Here is a 27,653-nt window from a genome sequence, read left to right on the forward strand (position 1 = left end):
TGGATAACACCTTAAGTATTTTGTAATGTTTGCTTTGACTATTCTAGTTGTCTGTTGTGACCTACCCTGTTACTGAGTATAAACTCAGGTTTCCTTGTGCAAAAAGTTGGCAGACTTTCATCACTCTCTGCTAGTTCACTTTAAAAATGGTGTTTTAAAACTTCTGTTTGTTTCCAGAAACCCTTTTACTAGCCAAAAAACTCTTTTTCTTTTTTTAAACTGTGTACTACTTCCATTAATGAGTTGCAAAAGGCAATTTTGTAAGCAAATTCATTTAAAATATAATATCGTAAAACAAATAAAATGATTTGTGTTGATTTGATAATGTTTCATTAACACTTATATTTTTCATTTCAAGCTGTGGCACTAGTTGTTAAGTTAGAGAATCAATAGAATAGGCAATTTCCAGCTTACTATTTAAAGATACCTGGTTTTAGAAAAAATTATTTTAAAAATAAAATAGCTCTGAAATGTTTTTGACCAAAAATTTTGCACTTTAAAGAGATCCTCAAACAATAACTCACTACTTTTTGATTGTTTCAACCTCTGGGAACAGTCTCAAGAATATCTTTGTAATAAGGCTTTATGCACCTTATTTTTCAAGACCCTTCTAGAATTTGTCTGTTCCTTTTGTTTTTGTTGCTTTGCTTTTTTAGACACAGAAACATACCTCATCACCTCACTTCTTAGAACTGATTAGAAATAGTAAATTGGAAAGCAAGGAGGCCACAAAAAGAGTCAAAGACAGACTGCAGGAAACCACAGAAAATGGCTGATTGCAAGAGGGCCAGTATAGTATAGACTATGATTTATAGAAAACAGGAAAGGGAGCTAGAGGACAGGATGGAAAGCTTTTTAATGAAATAATAAATAGACATATATTTTGAGGCTCACTAATAATAATTTATATTCCTAATGATTCTTAGCGATTGAGGAAAAAGTAATTTCCTTTCCTGAAAAAATGCTGACATATTAATAGCATTTAGTAAAACCAAACAAAACAAAAACAAAAACAACAAAAGACCAAATACTTTATCTTGGTGCCTCAGAGGCACAGAGCCACATTAAGGGGTTGGGTAGCTTCTTTGGTGCTTTTTTTCTTTTTTGAGGGATTTTGTTTATGTGGGGCTAAGATTGAGGTGTCCACAGGTGTGTTATGTAAGTGGCAGCTATAGATTGATTCCATTTTTGTTGAAGTAGACAGTGCCCTCAAGTGGAGTTAGAGACGCATTACAAAAGGAAGCAGAAAGAGGAGCCGTTCAAGCTGCCATGAGCTTCATTCATTTTCACCAAACATTGCTCAGATGCTTTAAGTGATGGTGGATTGGAGGAATGCTGACTTTAGCCTGTCTTGGGCGATTTATGTCTCTCCTTTGGACTTAAGGAGGAAGAGACTTGTGAAAATGTTACTATGATGGGACACTTTATCACCTAAAAGTGTTTTCTAAGAGAACTGTTACTCTGTGTGTTGGATTGCCTGGTTGCTTAATCACTGAGTCAGATAATACAGTTTGATGCTTTAGTTTTAAGTTTATTTGATTTGAATTACAAAAATAAAATGTTTACATAGTATAATTGTTATTAATTGCTGCCTTCAACCACAGGGCTGGAGAAGGATATCTCTGTCTCAAAGAAGTGTGAAACAAACAAGCACTGTTTTTGGGAATCAAGTAGCTACATCCTTATGACAGAGATACATGGAAACCATTCTTTTCATGGAGATAATTAAATAAGTCCTTCATTTTAAGGAATGAAATTGAGTTTTTAAAATTTTTCTTTGGCAGTTAGCCTCTATGCCCTGGGTTTCTGAACTGGTTTATTCCTGGCATGGATTCCCTCTACCAGAGCAGACCTCAAATTCAATAGAGCATGGTTGACTGAGTCCGTCACAGTCTTGCCTGCTTGGTTAGTATTGTAGTCCATAGGATTCACAGCTGGGCCAGACCACTGACGTCCTACTCTGCCTACCCAGCCTGTGTAGCACCTTTCAGCCTGTGAAAGCTAGTCAGAGGACGATGTGTCCATCCCAACTCTAGCTTCATGTCTTGGTTTCTCTGTATCTTACAGCTAAGGAATGTGGTGTCTTAAGTAATAGAATCTCATCATCTAGTTCTGGTGGGCAACCAAGAGGACTGGCAAGAGTCTGGACTGTCTTGGAGGCATATGGAAGCTCCCTGCCTAACAATTCTTAAGGAGGTATTCCTACATCTGGCACTGGGATTTTTGTTTAATAACCATAACTTTCAGGGGTACCATTATTTAGTCAAGCAGGATATCTCCCTTATAAAGCTAATTTTCTTTTAACTTATATTTCTAAATTGGCTTATGAAATAGTATATGTTTGACTGAAAAAATGGCTTAGCAGGTAAAAGCGCTTGCTGCCAAGCCTGATGACCCGAATTTGATTCCTGGAGCCTACATGGTGGACAGAGAGAACCGATTCCTGTGTTGTCCTTGTACCTTTACATGTGAACTGTGGTATTTGTGTGTAACAAGAGTGGACAACTTTGCCTTGCTCCTGATTTTAGTGGGATAGCTTCAAACTTTTCTTCATTTAGCCTGGCGTTGACAATGGGCATGTCATTTACAGCATTTGAAGTTATGTTGTTTTAAGTCATTAGTTAAAGTTGTCTTTAAAAATGAGGCTACAAATTGTAAAATTATTTTTGTAACAGTTTTAAATGCAAGTTAAATCTGGAAAGTAATCATTTGTATATTCTTTCCTTTTTACATAGTTAAAATTGTGGTATAAAGCCCACAATTTGTAGATATAAGCGTCTGTAATTCAGTATAATTTATAGACATTGACATCAAAATCAGATGGGCTAAAAATCTTGGAACAATGTAATATAGTCATATATCATTATTGCATTGTCCAAATTTTGATGCTACAAATAATTTCCTAATATATATGTATATATATATTCAAGATTATAATATTTAATGCTTGTGATTTTAAGAAATTAAATAGTAGTTATAATTAGTATAGTTAATATCTCCTTGTCTAAGCACAAAACGTATATGAAAATGAAATTGAGGGGCTAAAGAGATTGGTCAGCAGTTACTGCTCTTCCAGAGGACCTGAATTCGGTTCTCTTCACCCATGGTGGGTGGCTCACAACTGCCGGTAACACCAGCTGCTGAGGATCTAACTACCCCCTTTCGGCCTCTTGGAGTACACACATGTGCCATACAATCACAGAGATACAACATATATATGTAAATAAAAATAAAATATATGAAAAAATAAAATTGAGTGAGATAATGTTCTATTACCAAAATGAAGCTATCGATAAATGAATTTTGGATAAAGTTTCAGAATGTAATATTGTCATATTTTTAATTGATTAAAAGATGTTTGATACTGTAATATGTTACTTTCTAAGTTACACGTTTAGAAATAGCCTTTTTAATTTATAAGATTATGTGTGTTTTCTCAAATATTGTATCTTATTCATTCAAGTTAGACAGAAATGCTACTTTGTAAAGTTTAGAAAAAGTCTCAGGGTTTGTATATTAGGATAATCTTAAAGTTTTTGTTAGATTCTAATTTTAGAATTTTGGAAAAGTCGTTATTGTTTCTATGGATGCTTTGTTGCTGGAGTTCTTTAAAAATGCAGTTACAGTGGACACAAGTCATATGGGTCTTTTAACTCATTGAGATATTTATATAGTCAAATGAGATTTTAAAAAATCTTTAGTTTTATTTTAAGGTTGTATTGAATAGAGTCTAAAGTTTGTTTTGCTTGTTTGCCAGGCACTTTGAATTGCTGTCTTTTTACAGCATGGACACCAGGTTGTTAACAGCTTGCTTTGGGACTTCCAGTAACTTCATTTTTGGGGATTTTATGACAGATTTGCTAGTGGCTCCTTTTTGTGAGTTGATGTTCTGAAGTTCCTGTCACAATGAGTTCAGGCCTATGGAGCCAAGAGAAGGTTACTTCACCTTCCTGGGAAGAACGGATTTTTTATCTGCTTCTTCAAGAATGCGGTGTAACAGACAAACAGACACAGAAACTCCTAAAAGTACCCAAAGGAAGTATAGGACAGTACATCCAAGACCGTTCTGTGGGGCATTCAAGAGTTCCTTCTGCAAAAGGCAAGAAAAGTCAGATTGGATTACAAATCTTAGAGCAACCACACGCAGTTCTCTTTGTTGATGAAAAGGATGTTGTAGAAATCAATGAGAAATTTACAGAGTTACTGTTGGCAATTACCAACTGTGAGGAGAGGCTCAGCCTATTTAGAAACAGAATTCGACTAAGTCAAGGCCTCCAGGTAGACGTGGGCAGCCCTGTGAAGGTACAGCTGCGATCTGGGGAAGAGAAATTTCCAGGAGTTGTACGCTTCAGAGGACCTTTATTAGCGGAGAGGACAGTTTCGGGGATTTTCTTTGGAGTAGAATTGCTGGTAAGTTTGATAGGACATTTGAGAGGGAGAGAGGGAGAGAGGGAGAGAGCGCATGAGAAAGCGAGCGCGTGCGTGAACGAGAGACCACGAGCACATATTTTCCCCTTTATAAGATTTATGTTTTCTGTTTGTTTTTAGTACAATTCTCAGGATGGACCTCAGGGCCCTCTGCCACTGAGCTATATAGTTCAGCCCCAAAATTGAGAGGATGTAAAAACAATCCTTGAAAAATTTAAAAACTTATCTCTTACAGTAGAAATTTACAAGTCATTATTCTGGACTTCATATCTTAGAAGTTTTTAAGTTACCTATATTAAAAGTTAACATACCAATTGTAATTATAAACACTTAAAAAATTGTGAACTATCTTGTGATAGTACCTACAGGATTCCCAGTTCTTAGTGTATGCTACTAAGTATAACAGTTTAGAGGTAAGATTTTGAATTGTGTTTCAGCAATGTCAGTTTGCTCATACTTATCCCTGGAATGTACAAACTGCCTTGGAACTTATTTGCCTTGGCAACATATCTAAGAATTCTATATTCCGAACTGACTGTTGGTTCACATTTGGACACTCTCACGAGTAGAGAGAGGTCGTGCTTTGCTTGCTTATTGATTTGGCTTTTTAAGCAGTGAGATAATTAGGCTTCGACTGCCAGTTATGTTATGTACTAGCAGGGTTGCCAGGGTACTTAACGAACGAACCTACATCAAGTTCTCCTAATCTGTTTGTTCCTCATCTGTGAAGTGCTTAGAGCACACATGACTTTTAGTAGTTGTACGGTGGATGGCTGTAGATGGTTACAGTTTGTTCTCAGTAAATGGATGGAGCTGATGCTGCTGTTTGGTTAAAGCTGAATGTCTGCTCATAACAAAAGTCATGGTAGAACTATGTTGTAAATTTAATCCTCACTCTTTCTCAAAAGAATTATGATCTGTAATTCTGAGTTAGTTTCATCATCAGATACAGCTTCTTTATTCTTTAAACACCCTAAACCCAACAGCAGCTGCTAGTCATATTTCATATTATGGATGTAATTTATAGTTTCTCCAAAGTAATTTCCTGAAATCCCTTTAATGGATAATCTTTTTTATATCTCTTTTTAAAAAAATGTTGAAAACTAGGAAAAAGGTCGTGGCCAAGGTTTCACTGATGGGGTATATCAAGGGAAACAGCTTTTTCAGTGTGATGAAGACTGTGGCGTGTTTGTGGCATCGGACAAGCTGGAGCCCATAGAAGATGATGACACCAAATTGGAAAGTGATTCTGCAGCTCCGGGGGATAAAATGCAGACTGAACCTCCCCCTTTAGAAATAAAGTCACGAGTTTCACTGGAAGTTGGGGGAAGTGTGGAATCTGGAAGAGTAATATTCTGCGATGTTTTGCCAGGAATAGAGAGTCTAGGATATTTTGTTGGTGTGGACATGGTAAGGATTTTTTGAGTTTTATTATTGTGAATATATATATATATATATATTAATTTTATTATCAATTTAGGTATAAATTGAACACTTTGTATTCTTAAAATGGACTAATTTACAGTATTTTAAAGAAGATATTCCAGTTTATCTTTGGTACAGGAGCATTACAGTAGGAATGTGAGCAGAAACAATACGTTTACTACATTTTTTCGTGTTTTAATAAACTGGGATAATACTCTCAGTCTTTAAATTCTCCTTATTTTAACTGACCAGTAGACAAAAACAAAAACCAAACCAAAACAATAAAGCAAACTGACATTTCTCTGACTAACCAAGTCCAAATACATTGTATGATACTGTATTTTTCTTTAATTTAAAAATACTTTTGATACTTTTTTGTATATTTGTAAAGTTTAACTAATAATAATGAGTGTATAAAGTTTTTAATAGAAAATACACAGGAAAAAAACCATAGTGCTTTTTGAGTTGACAGAGTATTCCCACAGGATTTTCACTGTCTAAAAATTGTTTTCTTATTGTGGCAAACTGTGTATAAGAAAGGTTCCAGCGTAACCATCGTTACCCTCACAGTTCAGATCATTTGGTTTGTTCTTATCATGGCCTCTCCACTGTCTGTCTACAGAAGTTTTTCATCATCCTGTGCTGTGCTCTGTTTCTATTAAATAAATTTTGCCCAGTTTGCCCATGCCTGGTAACTACAGACGGGACGTTTGCCTGCTGTAGGACCTCAGAAGTGAGGTCATATGGTGTCACCCCTTGTGTTTGTGTCACTTATTTTATTACTGAATAACCACACTTGCTAACAATGGATGATTCCAGTGCACATAGTGAATTAACGTGGCCTTAAGAGAATGAGAAGAATCGAGAACATTTTTATCATAGACTGAAAGTACAGGCAAAAGTTCATTATGGATAAAGGAGATTCCTTCATAATTGTTCTTACCAGGGTGTATTAGGAGAGGATATGAGCAGCAGACTCACACAGTCAATATTTTTAATAATCATTTTTATTTATTCATAAATGCTCTACAGAGATGGTTGGGTATGAATGTTCCAGTGTGTTTCTATTACCTTGTACTTAGAAATTGTGTAAGATGGCTCATTAGTTAGGTACAAAATAAGAATTTGCCAGACTCTCACTTTGTGAAATTAGAGCCAGAGAAAGACCCGTGGGTCTCTCAGAATTGTTAATAATTAAGAACAAGAATTCTTTAAATGTGAGTTTAGTGTTTCAGAGGAGTTGTAGACCGGGTAGAGAGAATGTTGGAGAAAGAAGGCCATTATTCTTTGGACTTAGTCTCCCCTTGCTATAGGTTTCTTGGCCCAGGCTTTAGATGTTACATGAACTGTTTGGGTCTTCTCCCTTCTTAATGGTGACCTAGGGGGTCATCTTATTTAGCCCAGGCAGGCTGTCTTGAGACTTGCCTGCCAGTTCCACACCAGTTCTGTCCCTCCGTTTGATTTATGCGAGCATCAGTTCCAAACACTCCCATTAGACTTCTTGATAAGAAAGTTTGTCAAGCCCAACTTTACTCATGCCTGTCTGTTTGCAGGGACACGCTAACATTCCACACTGGTTCTCAGAGCAGTTGTTTTCCAGCCAGCTGCTTGTTCCTCACTAGTAACTCCTGTGGCTGGTTGTGCCTCACTAATAACTCCTGTGGCTGGTGACACAGTAGAGAATAACTTAGAAAATCCCGATTTTTTGAGGAAAATCTTGTATACCCACAAGAGAATTCTGAAGTAACTGCTGTTCTGTTTATAGAAAGACAAATAGCAATACAGTGAGCACAGTGCCCAGGGGGTGCAAATGTGTGATTAACTTTAAGGGTAGGTTTCTGGGTAAGATAATGCATTCCTAGTAAATTTTCTTTTGCAGACAATGTCTCTTTAAACCTCAGCTGGTGTTATTACTGCAGACTAAAGTATGAAAAATGCTTTTGATTCATTATTTTGTGTGTTTGCTGTAAGTTGATTGTTATTACTTTTATTGTAAAACGTTGTTACTTTAGCAGATATTTCTAATACAGCCTTTCTTTTGGGAAAAATAGTTAACATTTCTCTATGAAAGATATTTTAGGTAATACTTTTGTATGAAATGTTAGTGTTCATATTTATATTTTATTGACAAAGGTATAAAGGTTTACTTTTTTGGCATTTCAAGGATAACCCTATTGGCAACTGGGATGGAAGATTTGATGGAGTACAACTTTGTAGTTTTGCGAATGTTGAAACTACAATTCTTCTGCACATCAATGATATCATTCTAGGTATGTCTCCTTTATGTACTCAGAAGATAGTTTCTCATGTATTTTGTTATGAGAATGCAAATTTATACTAAAGATGGATCTTTTGAAGTTGGCTTTATATTGTAGAATTGTCATTAATAGACTATTCTTTCTTTTCTCCCGAACCAAGGCAATAAAGGTTATTTCTAAAAAGTATGTAAGTATAGTGAAGTTTATACATTATCTCTTACATTGTCTTCTCCAAGACATTCTAATAAAGAAAGAAATCCTGTCTTGCAGTTGGAGGGTTCAAAAATACAAAAAATGTTGTCTCTTGGAGTAAGCGATGAAGCTAGAAGCTTTTAAAAAAATTGGTTATCTCATCTAAACTCCACAGAGGATTCAGGATTCTTATTAAATGATGGCTGAAGTTCCTTTTGTTGTTTTAAATTATTTTTTCATTTATTTTACATCCTGATCTGAGTTTTCCCTCCCTTCTCTCCTCTTGTTCTCCCCACCCGCCGGCCCTGGTTGCCTCCCCTCTGCTTCTGTTCAGAGAGCTTTTTTTAGTCCCTGAATTTCTTATTTCATAGAAACGGAAACTGAAGGCTCCTAACCTGCATTCTGCCCTTCCTGTCTACCTGTTGGTATCAAGTCATAAATTAATTATTCTACAGTTTGAACATGCTTCCCACGCAGCTTTTAGTTTTGTAGCAAGAGTCATGAGGTTCATATGACAGCTTTACTTCAGTTCTGCTCTGAAAAAATCTGACATACTTTACTTTTGATTTCTCTTAAGATATATTTGTTATTGAGAATTTCTATGCATGCATATAATATATTTTGATTATAATACCCCCCAACTCCCCTTGGGTCTCCCACTCCTAATTCTTTTTCTTACTTTTTGGAAACAAATGATTTATATTCAGGGAAAACATATGTGTCCTTATTTTATTTAGTTGTGTTTACTTTTTCATCCATGTTTTATAGACAGCACAGTTTGGGATGTTTGTGAATTAAAATGTTTTTTTAATGTTACAATGAGTGCTTATTGTTTAAAATACAGCAGTGTAAAAGCACCATTCATTCAGATAGTAGACAGCCCTCACATAGACTTCTTTAGATGTGGATATTTAGGAGGCAAAGCACATAGGCATTCTTGGGGTTGAGACTGTAGCTCCATGGTTAGAATACTTGAGTGAAGCTGTAAGTTCCAGTCTCAGCACTGAACAAAAGTGATGATTAGGGCTAGCAAGATGGCTCAGTGGGTAAGGGCACCTGCCCGCAAGACTGATTCCTGGAACTCACATGGTAGAAGGAGAGAATGACTCCTGCAGATTGTCATCTGATCTATACATGCATGCTATGGCACATGGGTGCACACACACTCACACACACAGAGTGATAAATTAACTAAAAAAATTTTTTAAAAAAGTAATACCTATGTAGAACTTTCATTTAATAAGTTGAGATAGATAGTAAATGAACAGAATTAATTAGATAGTAAACGGACAGAATCTGTGGTCAGTAAGATGGTGATGAGGCTGGAGAATGGTCAAACAAGGGGTAAAGAAGATGGGGTGCTGCCCTGTCACATTTGTGTGCTCCCACAGACCCCTGAGGAGACATTTGAGCAGCACACACAAGAAATTATTTGGAGCTGAATTAAGAGGGCCTGTTCTAAAAGTTGGAGAGTTATGCTGATTTTATAATGCCAACTTGCTGAATGGCTGGGAAGAAGCCCTTGTAATTCTTTTTTTTATTTATAAATTTTTCACAGGAGCCAATTCAGGGTAATACTGCTTCTCTATAGTCATATCTCACTGATTTCACAATTTCCCACAAATTCCACTTTAATTAGTAAACAAGTATGTTTAAGCATTTTTTTAAGGATTTTTTTTCAGGGAACTGTCCAGTGGTGCTTTTGAAAGCTTAAAACTTGCGACATTTTTGTGTGAACATAATTATCAATTTTTAGCTATCTTAATTGCATTGTTTTGTGTTTTACATATTATAGTTGAATGAAGTATGTTGTGGGATTGGGAAAATCATTGTTAGTAAAACCATTCAAGAAGGAAGAAGAGGGGCTGGAGAGATGGTTCAAGGTTCAGAGCACTGCCTACTCCTCCAAAGGTCCTGAGTTCAATTCCCAACAACCATATGGTGGCTCACAACCATCTAAAATGAGATCTGATGCCCTTTTCTGGCCTGCAGGCAGACACACAGACAGAATACTGTATACATAATAAATAAATAAAATATTAAAAAAAAAGAAGGAAGAAGATTCCTGAGCTGTGGAGCTCAGAGATGCAAAGTTGGTCGCGTTTTCAGTGTAAATTAAAGATTGATGTGTTCCCTCCCCCAAATTTACAGCTTTCTTTCTTTATATATGTATGCATATGACTAATATATGTTTATATTTCAACTCTAAAATTTGCTTGAATTGTAAATTGTCTTAGATTCTGCAGTAGCACATAATAAATAGAAAGAAGAAAAGTGAAACTCTTTTGGAATTGGGCTGTAACCTTACAAGGATATTTTTTAGCAGTACCCACCTTAAAAATATTTTAATTATCTTCTATTTCAACAGTGGTATAGAATTAAAATAACAAAAAACAAAACAAAACAAAACTTGAGTTTCATGACTTGGGAGTCCCTTGTCAAGATCTTCAAGATTCCTGCTTGTTGTTGATATTATTGCTGGGTTAGAGCAGTGGTAAGAAAGGAAGAGAATGCTTTTTCTCTTTCATAGCTATTGATACTCATAAACCTTGAATAGTAGATCATTAGGAATGATACTGCTTTTATACACATAAATTACACGTATTTGCCAACAAAATAAAACTTGCAAATAGACTTTGAAAAAGTAAAATTATTTAAATGAAAATTAATTTGGTATATTTGAATAAGCCTTCATCTATATTTTGTATCATTAACATTCTTTTCTTGAGGGGAAAAAACGTGACAGTGTCTCCTTTAGTTCCTTAGTTTGTTTATTTTTTCTTGCCCAATTACATCCATTTGTGGGACAGAATTAACATTTCTAGCACATAGGAAAGATTGTTTTTGGAGCAGCTGAACAGTTGGTGAGATCTGGGAAGAATTCTCCCCAGTGAACTATTTCTCACTGTTGGTATCTGGAAACCTTTGCTTCACCCTGCTATAAAAATGTCCCTCTGTGCACTGCTGTTCCTGATGGTCCAAAGCATTAACCCTGCTGTGACAGCACATCCAGGTTTGTAAAGTTGTGATGAAGTATGTCAATTTGTGACACTCCTAAAGTATGCGTTTCTTTGAGTAATGCATTAAAAGTATACATTGAGCTGTGTCTGTCGTTGTGAAAGTTAAGAGTATAATGCAACTATCAACAACAACTCAGACTACACTGTATGTGCACATTCACAGAAATTTGAAAAGGAAGTCATTTAGTGGGACCCTTTCCTCTTTAGGAAAATCTTTGAATTTAAAAGAAGTTTGGGGCTGGGGAGATGGTTCAGTGGTTAAGAGCACTGACTGCTCTTCCAGAGGACCCGGGTTCACTTCCCAGCAACCACATGGCAGCTCACAACTGTCTGTAATTCTAGTTCCAGGAGACCCACTCATGGCAAAACACCAATGTACGTAAAAATATAAATAAATAAATATTAAAAAAAAAAGGAAGTTTGCCAGAATTTTTTGTTACCTGTGTTTTGACGTGAAACTTGGAATGCTTTCTTCAAAAAATTTAGTTCTGTATCTCTGGCTTTCTGCATCATTGATTGGTGTGTAATTCTCTGCTTTTCCTGTTTGCATTTGTTTGTATACTTATCTGTGTTATTCTTGGTGTATGATGTGTTTAAAGGTGGACACATACTTAGTACTGAGTGCATTCCTACCTCTGATTTGTCTCCTACCCAGGTTTTTATCAAGCTGTGTTGTGTGAAATACACTGATCCAGCATACTTACTTGGGTGGCTGAGAAAGTTTTATCAAGTCAGTTTAGTGCATCACATTGTTTAGAGGTTAGCCAGGCACGTGGGCATGTAAAGGCTCCAGTTCTTACAGTAAATAAATTGTCCATGTTTAACTTGGCACGGTCCATAAATGCTTGAGTGTAAAACACTGTAATGTGTAGGGTTGTGCTGGGCATGCTGATCTGGAAAATGTAACAAAAATTATGAATAAGGTTTTCTTTAAAGCTTTTTAAAACTTCAAATAAAATTGACTGCATCCGAATAACTTTTCAAAAATTAAAGCATTTTGATAACTGATGATTATATTTTCTTACAGAAATTACATTTTTAAGTACAGTGTTGATGTTTTTTTCACCTGAGAAATTACTTTTCTGTTGTGGAGTCTTTAAAGAGAATCTGTAAGACTATAATGATTGTGCTTTTTTTGTTAGAAAAGATTTCTTTTTTATGCTAAACTATTTTTCTTCCATATATATTTAAAAAGTATGTTTATTGTTTCAGAGAGCATGACACCGGAAAAAAGGCCTCCCAAACTTGCCTTTATATCAAGAGATGTTGGTGACAAAGTTTCATCTAGTCTTAATAAACCAAAGGTTACAGGTATGGAGGACATTCTTGGTAGTCTACATGATAATCTGATTCTCCAAGATGTTAAATAAGCTATATAAGCTATATATACATACATACATTCATACATACATATAATTTGTTCCTACACTTTATGTAAACTAAAATTTTATGTACGTGATTTTAAGTGAGGATGTAGTAAAGAAACCACCGAAATGGCCAGCCTATGAGTTGTGGAGGGAGATTTTTATTTGGATAACAGAGAGACAGAACAGCCTGCGGTGTTACACGCCTTCAGTCCCAGCACTAAGAAGGCAAAGGTAGGTGGATCTCTGTGTTCGAGGCCAGTCTGGTTGACAGAGCAAGTTACAATGGAAAAACCCTAGAGAGAGGGAGGGAGGGAGGGGGAGGGAGGCAGGGAGGGAGGATTGGACATGACCAGGACTATCTGCAAGAGAAGTGAGAATAGTGGGGCAGGGGGAAGTCTTGCCTTTATATGGAGAACAAATGGGTAACTGAGGGTAGGGAAGCCCATGAGGTGAAGGGAATTTAAGGTAGGGAAGAGGTGAGAAAAGCTAGGATGGGCTGTGAAATGTGTAACAGGTACTTGTGATATTGGTGGGGCCTGGAGGCCAGAATGTACTTTGCTAATGCTAATAGATGCTACAGATAATCATGTCTCTTCTGCCAGTGGTTAGGGAAATGACTCCTTTTGGTAGAGAGGAATTGACTTCACAGATTCCTAAGGAATGCTTTTTGTCTAACCACCAGCAATCCTCCTATAGTCCTTTGGGGTTGGAGGAAATAGAGTTTTCTTTGGATCTGATACTAGGGACATGGAGACATGGAAAGTCCTGAGACTTGCTAGCTATTACTAGCTGGTCAGCATGCCTATCTTAATTGGCAAATTTCAGGCTAATGGAGAAGCTCTTCAAAACAAAGCAAAAATCAACAAGATGGCTCTTGAGGACTAACACACACACACACACACACACACACACACACACACACACACACACCTGCAGACAAACCCACATGTCACACACACAGAAAAGATACCATAAGATCACTACTCTCAGATATAAAAAAGCTATAGATTTCTTGTTTGTGGTTGAACGCCTTGCTAAGTTTCCTGTGCTGACTTTAAACTTCTGGACTCTGTTGATCAGCTTTCTGAGTAGCTGGCTACAGGTGTCCCACATAAAGTATGAGTTAAGTTCTGGGGCACAGAGCTTTTTGCTTTACATTAAAAAACAGTTGGCTTCACTATGTGCTGTCGAATTCCTACTGATCACTATGAAGTGTCCTTGTAGTTAATACAGAGGCAGGGAAGTGTCTGTAACTGTTTGTGATGCAGGTATAATTTCTCCTTATTTATCAGTCACCCTATAAACCAATGGTTCTCAACTTTCCTAATGTTGTGACCCTTTAATACAGTTCCTCATGTTGTGGTGATCCCCAAACATTGTTGCTATTTCATAACTGTATTTTGCTACTGTTATGATCGTAATATAAATATCTGATATGCAGGATGTCTGACATGTGACCCCCAAAGGGGTCGTTACCTACAGTCCTACAGGTTAAGGACTGCAGCTATAAACCTATGAGGTATGTGGAAGCTAACAGAATGAGAATTACATGTTCTCTACTGGTATCATGGGGAAGTTTCTGGAAGAGAAATAAGTTTTACTTAGCGTTTTGAAATTCACCTTGTATTACATCTAGTTATCAAGACCCACATAATTAATCTCTAGTATAATTTGTTCTGCAATAAATATAATTTGTGAGAAATTATGGTGTTTTGTTTTTTCAGACATGGAAAAATTAGAACTTTTATTACTATTTTTTGACTATGAATGACACTTAATTCACTTATTTTCTTTATGACTGAAACTCTGGGAATTCCAGATTAACATCCTTGCCCGTGGGCTTCTAATACATACCAGAAAAAGTTTCGACCTGTGTTCTGCTTGTTCTGCTGAGCTTTGTCTAAATGAACCTTTAGGAGCTGACTGCCATCCATTCACAAGGACTATCCACAGTTTCACTTGGGAAGAACAAGTCCCCAAGGATGGCGTCATGTACAGATGCCAGGGTGCCGCTTTTGGGTGCTTTTTTGCTTATTTTTTTGTACATTTTTTCTGAGTTGGCTTGGGCAGAATCTTCCTCGAGCAGTGAAGACTGCATGCTTGCCACTAAACTTTTTCTCTAATTCATGAACCAGCCAGACTTGGATTTTCTGGAAAGATTTCTGCTGAGAAACTGGTGCTAAAATAAGGATTGCTTTCTGACCATCACCAGCTTCAGTTTCCTTGGCTGTGGTGGGTGATACTGAGTTTCCAATCTGTGCCTTGAGATCTGAGTTCATCTCTAGCTCGAGCAGTGCATGAGAGATGCTAGACTCAAAGTCATATGTCTTCTTGTCATTGGGCTTCATAGTCTTGGTGCTTGAGCTGATCATGGCCTTCTCCTGAAAGGAGGAAAGTACCACTGGTCATGTGGGTCGTGAGCTGCATTGTCAGGCCATTGACAGGAACAGGCCGAATATTCCACCACATCCCTACCGAGGGCACAGGGTAAACTGCAAAGAACAAGAAATTGTGTTAATAAAATTCTAAGATGTTTATATTGTAAATCTAAAAAAAAAATAATTTCTTTTGTATTGTTGGGGATCAAAGTCAACAAAACCTTATAAGCTAGGCAAGTACTTTATTACTCAGGTATTGTTCCAGACACTGAAATTACTTTTTTATTTTTTATTTTATTTTATTTTATTTATTTATTTATTTATTTATTTATTTATTTTGGGGTTCTTGCATCAAATCTAGCATCTTAGACAAACTAATATAGGACTCTGCTACTGAGCCACATACCCACCCTAAACCTGAATGTTTTTTAACTTAATTTGTTCATCAATTTGTATTATCACATTTGAAGTTTATGAAGGGGAATTATAATCATGAGTCACTTATTAATGGGATGAGTTCTGAGAAGTGCATCATTCAGCAGTTTTTTTTTTTTTTTTGTGACTATTGTATGAGACTTCTTGTTTGTTCCCAGCTGCTCAGCCCCAAAATAATCACACAGAAACCATATTATTTGCAATACTGTTTGGCCAATAGCGTAAGCATATTTCTGGCTAACTCATCTTAAATTAACCCATCTCCATTAATCTATGTATTGCCATGAGGCTGTGGCTTACCGGGTAATGTTCCGGTGTCTCCAGTGGGGCTACATGGCTTCTCACTGACCCTGTGCTTCTTTCTCCCAACATTCAGTTTAGTTTTCCCCACCTAGTTCTGTTCTACTCTATCAGGCCAAGCTAATTTCTTTATTAACTCATGGTATTCACAGCATGCAGAGGGGAATCCCTCATCATGTGACCATCGTAGAATGCACTTCACAAACCTTGGTGAAAGAACTTTGTGTATGTCTAGGTTTTATAACACAGCTGGATGTTCTTTTGTTGACTGCAATGGGGTTTCATCTTGTGAGTCGTGACCCTTTTGGGGTTTGAATGATCCTTTTATTGGGATCGTTTAAGACCATTGGAAAACAAAGATATTTATATTACAATTCATAACAGTGACAAAATTGCAGTTGTGAAGTAACAACGAAAATAATTTTCTGGTTGGGGTTTGCCACAGCATGAGGTATTGTGTTAAAGGGTGGCAGAATTAGGAAGGTGGAAAACCACTGTTATATGGTATGAGTGATAGAGGTTAAATTTGTGAGCCAGTAATTTCATCAAATTGAAGTAAAGGTGACATTGAAAAATAGACTACATGGAATGATTTTTTTTTTTGAATCCAGGTTTCTTTAGATAGTCTGTAGTGTCCTGAACTTGCTCAATAGACCAGGATGGCCTCAAACTCAGATCTGCCTGCCTCTACTAAGTGCTGGGATTAAAGGTTTGTGTCATCACTGACCACCAGAATGGTTTCTTAGAGCTTTAATATCAATGGCTAATTTTTATATTAATTTTATAACTCCTACTCTCTTCTGTGTTGACTAATTACCAAACTTTTAAAGCCGAAGACAATACAATACTATGTATATGTATATTAGTTGTGTGAGCAGTTGTTATACCATACACATGTTAATTTATTTGTAAAATTTCTTTTTGTAACATATTGGCTTTTTTTAAAAAAAAAAAACAAAAACTTTTCTTGTTCCATAGGATCTACCTCGGACTCTGGAAGTAAAAGCAATTCTGAATTATTTTATACCTTAAATGGATTATCTGTTGACTCACAACAACAATCCAAATCCAAAAATCAATGGTACATTGATAAAGGTAATCTATAATTTTAGTCCTCTTTATAATGATACCCTCTGTTTAATATGTAAGGGGAAATGACCTTTTCATCAATATTTGTTAATTTTGGAAACAGTGAAGAGATCATTGCTAATATGACAATATTGCTGAACTAAACTATTAAACATAGTTTGAACTACACTGTTATTAGGGTTGAGGATACATTTGAAATATGTTAGTAGTCTGGGTTTTGTTTTGCTTTGTTTTTATACCCGAGACAGGGTTTCTCTGTATAATAGTCCTGGATGTCTTATAACTTGCTCTGTTGACCAGACTGGCCTCAAACTCACAGAGACTCACCTGCCTCTGGTTCCTGAGTGTTGAGATTAAAAGTGTACACCACTACGCCCAGCAGTCTGTTCTTATCTCTTAATACATCTGCTTAGGATCAACTGTTTCTAGAAATGAAGTGACTCATTTAAAGACTTGCCTATCTTTCTTTCTTTCAAACATCCTACCTTTTCTTGTTTCTTAGATATCATTCTCCTTTCATGTATTTATTTCCTTCATCTGTTCAGCAAATAGTTATTGAGACATTCTCAGGCTACAATGACAAAGAATAAAATAGATATAGCTCCTTGCCTGTTTGAAGTTGTAGTCAGAGTGTTTTAAATGTATTTTTTTATTTGAAAGATTTATTTATTATGTATTCAGTATTCTGTCTGTGTGTAAGCCTGCAGGCCAGAAGAGGGCACCAGACCCCATTACAGATGATTGTTAGCCAGCATGTGGTTGCTGGGAATTGAACTCAGGACGTTTGGAAGAGCAGGCAATGCTCTTAAACTCTGAGCCATCTCTCCAGCCCCCAGAGTGTTAAGATAGAAGTTTTACAGTGCTTTGAAGCAGACTTGCAAAGGGATCATGTGATCAGTTACACTAGAACTTTGTATTGTTTTTAGAGATGCCGTTATATTTAATGTTCTTGAACAGCCTTTTCTAATTAAGGACAATTTTTCATATTTGTTGAAGACCCTGCAAAGTCACTTACAGAGCTGTCTCCAGATTTTGGACATTCATCACCTCCACCACAATCTCCTTCCATGAACTCCTTATGCAACGAGAAAACATTTCACTCTCTACCGTTCAGCCTGACCAAGACGCCCAATACTAATGACAGCATTCCTCACAAGCCACTGTCATTGTCAGTGCAGTCTGTGATGGGCAAGCTGAACAGTACACCTGTCCAGCAGAGCCCTCCCTTGCCCATCTCTTCTGGTAAGGCATACGGCCTAGAGGTGGGCTCACTGGTTGAAGTGAAAAAGAATCGCCCAATCTATGGGGTTATCCGTTGGATTGGCCAGCCGCCTGGGCTCAGTGACGTGCTAGCTGGACTGGAACTGGTAATTTATTTTGGCTTGAAATCTACAACTTTTCTTCATGAGGTTTTAAAACTAGGTTTTCCTCTATTAGATAATTTCTTGGGAAGTTATTTTTTCTCAAAAAAAAAAAAGCCAGTAGTAGAGGAAATATTATATTATTGCTTACCTTTACCCTTTGCCATTCCTCAGGCTCTCGCCCACTTATTCCTCATGTTTGTTTGTGATCAAGGAATAGATTGATTTTTAGGCTAGAACATGTAGTCTCCACACACAAACAGAATGCAGCAAAGAAAGTCCAGTGATCAGCTTTCCTTCTTATTCCTTAGCCTCCTCCCATTGCAGTCAGTTCAGCCATGTGACTGACTTTAAAATTAATCATCATGTTTGGAGTCTTTGGGAGGGGGAGGTTTTATTTTTGGGCCTGAAAAGAGCATATTGTGTGATATTTCACAACCAGGAGGGAAAACTTGAATAAATTTAGCTATTACCTGAATATAGTTTTTAATTTTTTTTTCACTTGTCTTCTTGCTGGTGAGGAACTAGTTAATTTATCTACTCCTGCCCCTTGATTTTAATACTTTTGAAATGGCTCAGGGAAACTCAGTAAACCAGGGAAGTTCTAAGCATGTATTTTGAAAGGAAATGCATCAAATACTTCCCGGAGGGCTAAAGAATTACTTTCTTAAACCACCAGGTGAGGGCCAAAGCACCAGTTAGTCAGTCCCTTTTCCTTGGTGCTGTTCTGTTCAGAAAAGATTTGAAAAAGAAATTCAGAAAAGGTGAAAACTCCATAGCTCTTCCCGGTGTAACACATACCAAAACCTTTCTTTTTCAGGAACACAAACGTGCAGGCTGCACAGATGGCACGTTCAGGGGCAAGCGCTACTTCCCCTGTGCCCTGAAGAAGGCCCTGTTCGTGAAGCTGAAGAACTGCAAAGGACGCTAGGTTTGCGTCCTTGCAGGCTGTCTCTAATCAAATTGAAAGATGTAATTCTTTAGGTAATTGGATACTTTTAGTGTATTTACCCATCTGGAATGACTGTTTCTGGCTATTGTTCAGTACCTGAGGTGACAGTGTTAAATGAGTCATTTACTTGCTAGTGTTCATCGAGTTTCGAAGTTGGTAAAGATTCTTACTTGGTGCATAAGAGAGTTGTCCTAAGAGGAGATATGTTGAAAGAAGGGTTAGGAAAAGTGTTTAGGATCTAAAGAGTGAAAGGCAGTGTTTTTTCTTCTCTTTCATTGATTATAGACATTAAATTGGCAGTATGGGTGGTAGAAATGAAAATGTGGTCCCTTTAGCAATAACTTTCCCTCCGCGTCTATTTAAGTCCCTCATTCAGGATGTCCTCATGAAGAAATCTGATACGGTCTGGGAATGCAGTTGACTTGACAGATGGAGGACAATTCTTCTCATTGTCACTAGCTTGCTGATGCTGGCCTTTCCCTTAACCATAGTGAGAGTCAAGCAGGAGGGAAATAGGGAAACCATCTTTACGAAAAACATTTTTCTTAGTGTTGAAGAGTGTTTTGGAAACTTGTTTTCTTTTTATCCTTGGAAATGAAACATTGTGGACTAGTAACAAAATATTCTTTGACAGATGCTTAATTGACTTAATTTTCTAAACTCTATATGACAGGAATGATGTTGAAAGTGAATAATCACATTTTTATAAGTCCAGATAAATATCAGTTAACTGAAGTAAAAAAAAAAAAGCAGAGGATGCCAAAATATACTTTAAATGATATACATGTACATGCATATGAATATATACTGTCGTGATTTAAAAGAATTATTTTTATTTTTTATCTTTTCAGCATTTGGAGGCAACTTAAGTAAAGTAGTGGAAGAAACTACTACACCAAAAATGGAAAAAGAAGGTTTAAAGATAATGACTGGAAAAAAGAAAGGCATCCAGGGCTATTACAATTCTTGCTACTTAGACTCAACTTTATTCTGGTAAGTTCCTATTTTCTGCAGTAAGTGTATGTAGTGCTGTGTGGGGTAGAAGGGAGACAGGTATGTGTGTGTGTGTGTGAAAGAAGGTGCCAGATGCCTTTAAGTAGAGAAACTGACAGAGTTAGGAAAGATCATGAGATTTGGTCCTTAGTGACTAAAGAATTTCATATCCTATTCCTAGATCCAAAGCACTAATCTAAAAATACTGCAATGAATAATCAGTGAACAGATACTCTGAGGACATCTGTCTCCAATGTAGATGATTGCACGTGTGCCAAGTAACCTGCAGCAAGCTATTGGCATTGCGTGCTGTGTGTGTTCTGGAATATCGAGATGATCATAAAAATTCTTAATATTAAAAATTACTTTCCATGGGATCACTGTTGCCCTGCTTTGTGTAGTTTTCCCTAAAGTGGATCAAGTTGAACAGTAAGGATCATTAGGCTATAAAGATTAAATCTGTAGCAGTAAGCGTTGTGCATTGCCAGTTAAATTAACTGGATCTGCCACTCTGTGTAGGCCACAAGAGTTAGGAAGTTAGTATGGATGTTAGAATTTTAAAAGTAGAGAGCAGAATAAAGGTGGGTCTTTTCGTTGGTGGAATACTTTTGATTAAACAAACAAGCAAGCATTACTGTAATATTCCTTAGATTTACTGATAAAAATTAATTTTAACTAAAATTATTTTCTTTGATACCAGCAAATTTTTATTGCTAATCACTCACAAGTTATTTTAAGGAAATGCCTATCTTATGATATTGAGATGAATGTGTCCTGACTAGTCTGATCTGGTCTTGACCAGTCTGACTTTCTCCCTATGTTGTCTGTGTGTGTGTGTGTGTGACTGATTTCCAGGCCTCTCTTGGTTTATGTAAACAAGCTTCTTTCCTAATGTTCTCTGGTGTGTTTTCAACCTTCACGTGTATGGTGCAGTCTTGGTGTTTCTGGTCCGGATCTGCAGGATCTCTGGGTGCTGAGCACAGGGCCTGTGCTGTCTGTTCATGAGTTCTTATACCAGTGGTTCCCTACACTTTATCCCTTTGCCTCTTCCTACTCCTTTAAGAATCTTTCTCAAATATTATTGTTTTTATAACATGAGGAAAATATTCTTTTCTTTGGCAGCTTATTTGCTTTTAGTTCTGTCCTGGATACTGTGTTACTTCGACCCAAAGAAAAGAATGATGTAGAGTATTATAGTGAGACCCAAGAGCTACTAAGGACAGAAATAGTCAATCCTCTGAGAATGTAAGTAGAAGACATGTGTTTTGTCTTTAGTTGGTGTTCTGTTTACTGTTTTATTGTATATCCTATTTTATAAACTAAGTGTTTTGCGGCGCGCTTCCTGACCAGCAGGAATGAACGCCACGAAAAACGAGAATTCCTTCCCTGATCACGTCTTTATTCGGAGCACTCGGTTGAGGAAAATTGGGGGAAGGGAAGAGAGAGTGCAGGGACGAGAGAAAGCTTAGAGAGAGAAAGATGAAAGAGCGCCGGGACAAGAGAAAGATTAGAGAGAGAGAGAAAGATGAGAGAGCGCAGGGACAAGAGAAAGATTAGAGAGAGGAAGCAGAGCCCAAAGGCAGCTGCTTTTCTAGGGTGAAAGGCTCGAATGCTGATTGGTTGATGCCATTCTGCTAGGGCCCAAGGCCACAGGACAGGTCAGGAAACCACATCTCTGAAATGCAAAACAAGGCTCCAAGCACACTGGCCTGGACGGCAGCAACAAAGGATTTGTATACCTCCAGGTTGTAGGACTGCTAGCACTATCTCGCCAAGACGACATCCTGGCGGCTCCCTACAGTTCCCCCTTCTATTGTTATTAAGAGCAATAAGGCAAAACTATTTCCCAATTTGTCCCACTCATGATGTGTGGACTGATTAAAGAAAAGAAAAACAAGACACACCCTCCGCCTATGCATACCTTCCTCTGTGCCTGTGGGACTATCTGGTCCCTAGAGGGTACAAAGGCTATGCATGGCTAATTGCCTATGAGCTCTTATGAGGCTGAGAGCCAAACTTGGGGTGAGGATACACATTCCAAAGCTGCCAAGGCCTGTGTCACAAAGACCATGTCCCTCCTCACTTGGGCTAGCAGGTAGCACACCAATCAAAAACATACAGCACTTCCACCTAGACACAGCATGCCAAGAATATCTCTGCTCCCACCCATTCCTAAGGAAGGAAAAAAGGCAGAATAGAGTCAGTCAGAAAATTGTTAAGAGATAAGAGGTTGCACAGGGTGCTGCTCAAGGTGATAACGTGAAACAGCTGCTCTTGACACCGCCCGGAGGGTCATCTCTCCTGCCTCCGCACGAATCTTCCCTTGCAGCATCCTTCATTTCTCTGGTCAGTCTTGCTGGCACCCAGATGTATGTCAGCATTTCTAGAAAAACATAAACAAAACTCTCCTCCCAAATAAACATTTAAGAGTATTAAAAACTCAGTGTAAAAATTCAGCACAATCAGTACTGGAAGTAGGCTGGTTTTGAACTTAGAGACCTGCAGGTCTCTGTTTCAAAGAGCAAATCTTGTTTGCCTGTGCCATTAAAGCAGGCCTTAGAATTAGATGGAATTGCTTTCAAACAGAGCGTCTCTGTCTGTTGCTGTTTTTCCAGCAAAATTTTGAATTAAAAATTAAGTGTAAAGAGTGCAAGAGAAATCCTTTCTCTGGGGGAAGCTGTCACTGCTATTCCCCCTCTTTTGTCTAAAACCAAACAGTTGTCACTGGGAATTGAACTTGCAACCTCACGAAGAGCAGGCAGTGCTCTTAACCATTGAGCCGACTCACCAGCCCCTCTATTCAGTTGAAAAAAAAAACCTCTAGGTCTAGTATTGTTTATTCCACCCGTTGCCTGAGGCAATAGGTCTGCCTTTGTTACCTAGGATACGGGTAACCAGGTTGATGCGCTTTTATTATGATAATTACGACCAGTATTGTCTGAAGACTTTGAGGGAAAATGGGCGTCGACAGTCGAATCTGGCTGCTTCCTGCTGAAGAAGGGACGATGTACATTTTTTGGGGGATAAATGTTTTTATCTGACTGAATTTTTGGCAGCCGTGGCTGTGAGCGGCAGCAGCAGCAGCGAACAGCGGCGGCGGTTGCGACAGCTCCGCCTCTGAGGCACGGCCCACTGTGGCGCGCTCAGCACGGCCCAAACAAAGGCATGGCCCCGCCCCGGGCCGTGCGCGGGCGTGGCGGTTTATCCTGTACCTGCGAACTGTGCACCCTGAATGTGCACGCCCATGTTGCTATGGCAACGCGGCTCAGAGTTTGGCCACTATGTTGTCTTTGTGAAGTATGGGAAGGATGATTCTGCGTGGCTCTTTTTTGACAGCATGGCTGATCAAGATGGTATTTAAAACTTTTCTTTTGGAGTGAGATGCTTCCTACTGAGAGCACGTGTTCGTAGTAATAGGGTATTTTGTGAGCAAATTCTCTAAAGGATACCGCATATATATATAAGGGTATTACTTAGTCTATACTCAAACTAAGGAGCAATAATGCTGTGGCATCTTGGTCTTTACATGGATTTGTTAAAGAATCCTAGCCATAATCCCAGACTTGGGAAGTAGAGAATTGTGAATCAGAGGTCAGTTTGTACTACATAGTGAGAACCTGTTTCAATTTGTCCCACCTCAAAAGAAAAAAAAATCCTAAAGTTTATTTAGGGCTGATTTTACCATCTACTTCCTTGCATTTTTATATACAGTAGAGTAGCTATTTATTGAGGACATAAATGCCAAACTCTGTGGGAATACTTTGGTCATGGAAATCATGCCTTTTTTCCTATTGTCTAAGCTAACGTTAAAGGTGGTGAAGGTTGCATGGTTTATATTTAACTCAGTCTTTCTGATCTCATGCATTTTATTTCAGGAAGAAATCTTCACTCACTGAGATGTTTTTAGGGAGCTTAGTCATGACTTAGTACACACTTGAGTGACAGGGGTCTTGGTAGTAAGGTACTTGTCCCAGTACCTGTACATACCCCGTTTACTCCACAGCTCTTCTTCCAAGCCCTAGTTCCCCAGGTCTTCAGATGTGACTCCGAGTGACAGCTTCTTGACCAGAGGCCCAAGCTGTAGACCAACAGGTCTCCATTTCTCCGTATGCTCTCAGATACCTGAGGGTACAGCCCACCCCTGTGTGTGTGCTTCACTCAGTTAGCATTAGCAGCATGGCATTTGGGAAAGCACCTGGGAGATCAAACCCGACCATAGAGCGCATTCTGATAATCAGTATCTAAATCAGCCGTGCTAGAGGTATGCAAGTATGTTCTTAAAATGTAGGGAAACAGTAGCACTCAAAATTGGCTTTTTGTGGAAAAGAATCAGGCTGCTAGTGTCTGGGAGGAACAGAAAAGTTTGAGGGGCCTAGAGTAGCAGCCTGCAAATCAGGACTGCAGCTTTTCCTAAGTGCGTGTCCTTTTACCAGGTTGGGTTTTGTTTTTGTTTTTGTTTTTGTTTTTCACTTTTCTCTGCTGAACCCTCTCAGAAGCCAAAGGAGACTGTAATTCTAGAAACTGAAAGTCAAACAAAGTTTTGTTGTTGTTGTTTGTTTTGTTTTGTTTTGTTTTTGATTCTGGGAGTCAGTCTTCACTAAATTTTAGGATAGTAAAATTGTTCTGATGGGACAGGCTGCCAAGAGGACTTAGAAGTTTGCTGCCCTAATGAGAGCTCTCTTTCTCCCTAGGGGATCAGAATGGCTTTAACATTCCACAAGTGACACCCTGCCCTGAAGTGGGAGAGTACTTGAAGATGTCTCTGGAGGAATTGCACTCCTTGGATTCCAGAAGGATTCGAGGCTGTGCACGCAGACTTCTTTGTGATGCGTACATGTGCATGTACCAGAGTCCAACCACGAGCTTGGACAAATAATAGGTCATCTGAAATGGGCAGAGGCCAAGCACAAAGCTTACCACCATGTTTCTTTCATCTGGCAGTTTAGTCTAACACCCATTGCCGGCGATGGGTGTCTTTTGTGTTGATGGCCCTTCAGCAAAGGATTCTTGTGTTTTTAAACAAATGACTTTTGTGTTCTTGAAGTATTTAATAAGCATTTTGCACTTTAGGAAGTATATTTGTGTTGGCTTTTTAAAAAGTTTAATTTAAATGAAGTTTAGTTTAAAAGAAGTTATGTTTAGTTTTCTTTAAGTTTATTGAGTTTATTGCATTGATAACATATTTTTGGAAACATACAATTTTAATTGTGACGTCTAAAATCTCTTTTAGTCCATTGAGGATGAAAGTAAATATTTATTCTTATGGACCAAGGATATGAAATCATTTTTCTTTTGTAGCCTTGAGGAAGAAATAATTGGTTTTATTAAGAGTCTACCTTTATTCCAGCTATTGAAGGTGTGCTGAGTTTGTTAATTTTTCCTATATAGTGCTGAATTCTGCATGTCTGTATTTTGCCGAGTTCTGTGTCCTGCAGCAGTGGGCAGAACATGCTCAAATTCCTTTCATGGTGTTATTTTCTATTTGTTCTGGTTTTGAGATAAATGAATAACTTTGTTATAAAGTGTCCATTTTTAATGTCAACTTGGAAGATTATGGGTACAGAACCATTGGAACATCGCAGTCATAACAACTGTCACCAGGCAGGTTTCCTATAGGAGCTCTTAAGTATTTATGGAGCAAGGCACGGTGACTTATGAAATGACTAGAGTGGTAATAGATAATGTATTCTTATACAGATCACAGTACAGAGAAAATAAAGTTGGCTTAGAGATATTCCTACCATTTTCCTGACGAGATCTATTAGGTTTGAAGGCTTCAAAAACACCTTCTCTCTGTGTTACTGTGGATCAAACAATGCTGTTGTCTGTAGCAGTCATTCTATGTAAGTGTGAATAAGTGGACATGGACTCCGTGTTTATCTGTGTTTACACATGAACGTCTAGATTAAGTACATTTGGTCTGTGGACCTCAGTGCTCTACTCCTAGAGGGATTAGCAGTCTTTGGAATGTGCATAAATCTTGGAGGGTATTTGATGGTACTTACTTGGATATTTCCTTCCACCCTATTTCTGTAGAAATAGAGGCCCTGGGAGCCAAAGAAATAGACAAAATTCTCATGTTGAAGGGGAAAAAACATTACTGAATTGATTTCTCTCTACTACTTAATAATGTAAACATTTAACTTCTGGGAAGATTTTGCCTGTACCCCCATACTACCAGATGACAGGTCTTCATGTTCTAAGTAGGCTATCCTTCTCAGAGCAGGTAGGTCGGTCATGAGACCTCTGTTTAAAAACAAGACTGCCCTCCTTGGGCTTGGTGATTCCAGCACCACCCCTAATTCTTCATCGGGGAGATAGTTGTTTAGTGTCCTAATGCAGCTGGGATAGGTGGAGAAGAGGATGTAATGGTAGAAGCTGGTGAGCAGAAAGGGGCCTGAGGAGGCCGTGAACCACCTGTCCCAGCAGAGGACAGGATTTGTGTGAAGGCAAACTTCTGTGGCTTTGGGCCTTGGCCCTCTAATCAATGATGTCAAAGTGACTTCCTGGCAAGGAATTAGGCTTCTGTGTGAGCTTCTGTCGGTTGTCTCACTAGGTGGTGGACTGGCTGGAGTTGTTGAGGGTCTTTGCTTTGTCCTATTCTAAATCCTAAAGGGTTTCTCTTGGGTCCAAATGCAGTGATAAGCTGAGCAGCAGAGAAGGCCAGGAGTAGTGAATAGTGAGGATATTGGGGATAAACCCTTGCTGGTGGGTGGCCCTGGCAATGCTGACAGCTTTGGGCCACCATATTTTAGTTCTCATTTTCTTCCTAACAGATTTGAGGGAGAAGGGCTATGATGTAGGGATTATCCTTCCAGGCACCATTGGCCTCTGCAGAGTTCTCATGTGCTTTTAAATATTGTTGATGTTCACTAGTTATTTATTCTAAGGGGATTATACTGGAGACACAACTGTCTTTGGTTTTATATTATGAAATAGCCTTGTACTGTGGAATGTTAATTCTGGAGAGTCACCCTCATACTCGAAGTATTCATTAAAAAAATCCCACGGATACTCCCTGGGGGGGTGTGGTTATTATTATCAGACTGACCCAAAGGAACACATTTTGTATTCCATTTCCTTTATTGGTATTTTGTTAAAAAATTTGCCTGAAGAATATTCTTTTGTTTATGAAAACATGAATAACATTGTATAAAACAATCCCTTTCTGTCAGTATGCTCCAATGTAGCCTTAATTTTGTTAGAGATGAATGAAGTGCTGCTGTGGAAAGAAATATACTATGTACTATTTTTGTATCATTAAAATGCAGTTTTTATGGCTCTTTCTCTTTGATTTCTTTAGGGGAAGGGTCTTGGGTTGGGGGAACATAGAAGATGGTTTTTCGTCAGGCTTCCAGGCACACACCGTGTCTAGGGCATGTTTTAGGGTGTTGCCATTTGACCCTGGGTCATAGCGTGGCATCTACCTACTCTGGAGATGTGCTGGATATGGCT

The 27,653-nt window shown here is 38.1% G+C and overlaps 1 protein-coding gene and 1 pseudogene across 1 annotated transcript; one reads left to right on the forward strand and one right to left on the reverse strand.

Moving 5' to 3' along the window:
- The first annotated feature begins 1,953 nt into the window (after nt 1-1,953).
- LOC148118510 (ubiquitin carboxyl-terminal hydrolase CYLD-like) lies at nt 1,954-27,449 on the forward strand. Its single transcript, XM_087900254.1, is given in 12 exon segments — nt 1,954-2,196; nt 3,758-4,410; nt 5,536-5,838; nt 8,018-8,123; nt 12,536-12,634; nt 16,782-16,898; nt 17,889-18,259; nt 19,074-19,174; nt 19,176-19,237; nt 20,057-20,198; nt 21,321-21,443; nt 24,890-27,449. Coding segments are annotated over 11 exon segments (1,947 nt in total). The 5' UTR covers nt 1,954-2,196; nt 3,758-3,906; the 3' UTR covers nt 24,909-27,449.
- LOC148118511 (small ribosomal subunit protein eS7 pseudogene) lies at nt 14,511-15,062 on the reverse strand (annotated as a pseudogene).
- Nucleotides 27,450-27,653: the final 204 nt, after the last annotated feature.

Source organism: Myodes glareolus, chromosome 22 (genome assembly GCF_982192425.1).
Source record: "Myodes glareolus chromosome 22, mMyoGla1.1, whole genome shotgun sequence".
NCBI classification, from domain to species: domain Eukaryota; kingdom Metazoa; phylum Chordata; class Mammalia; order Rodentia; family Cricetidae; genus Myodes; species Myodes glareolus.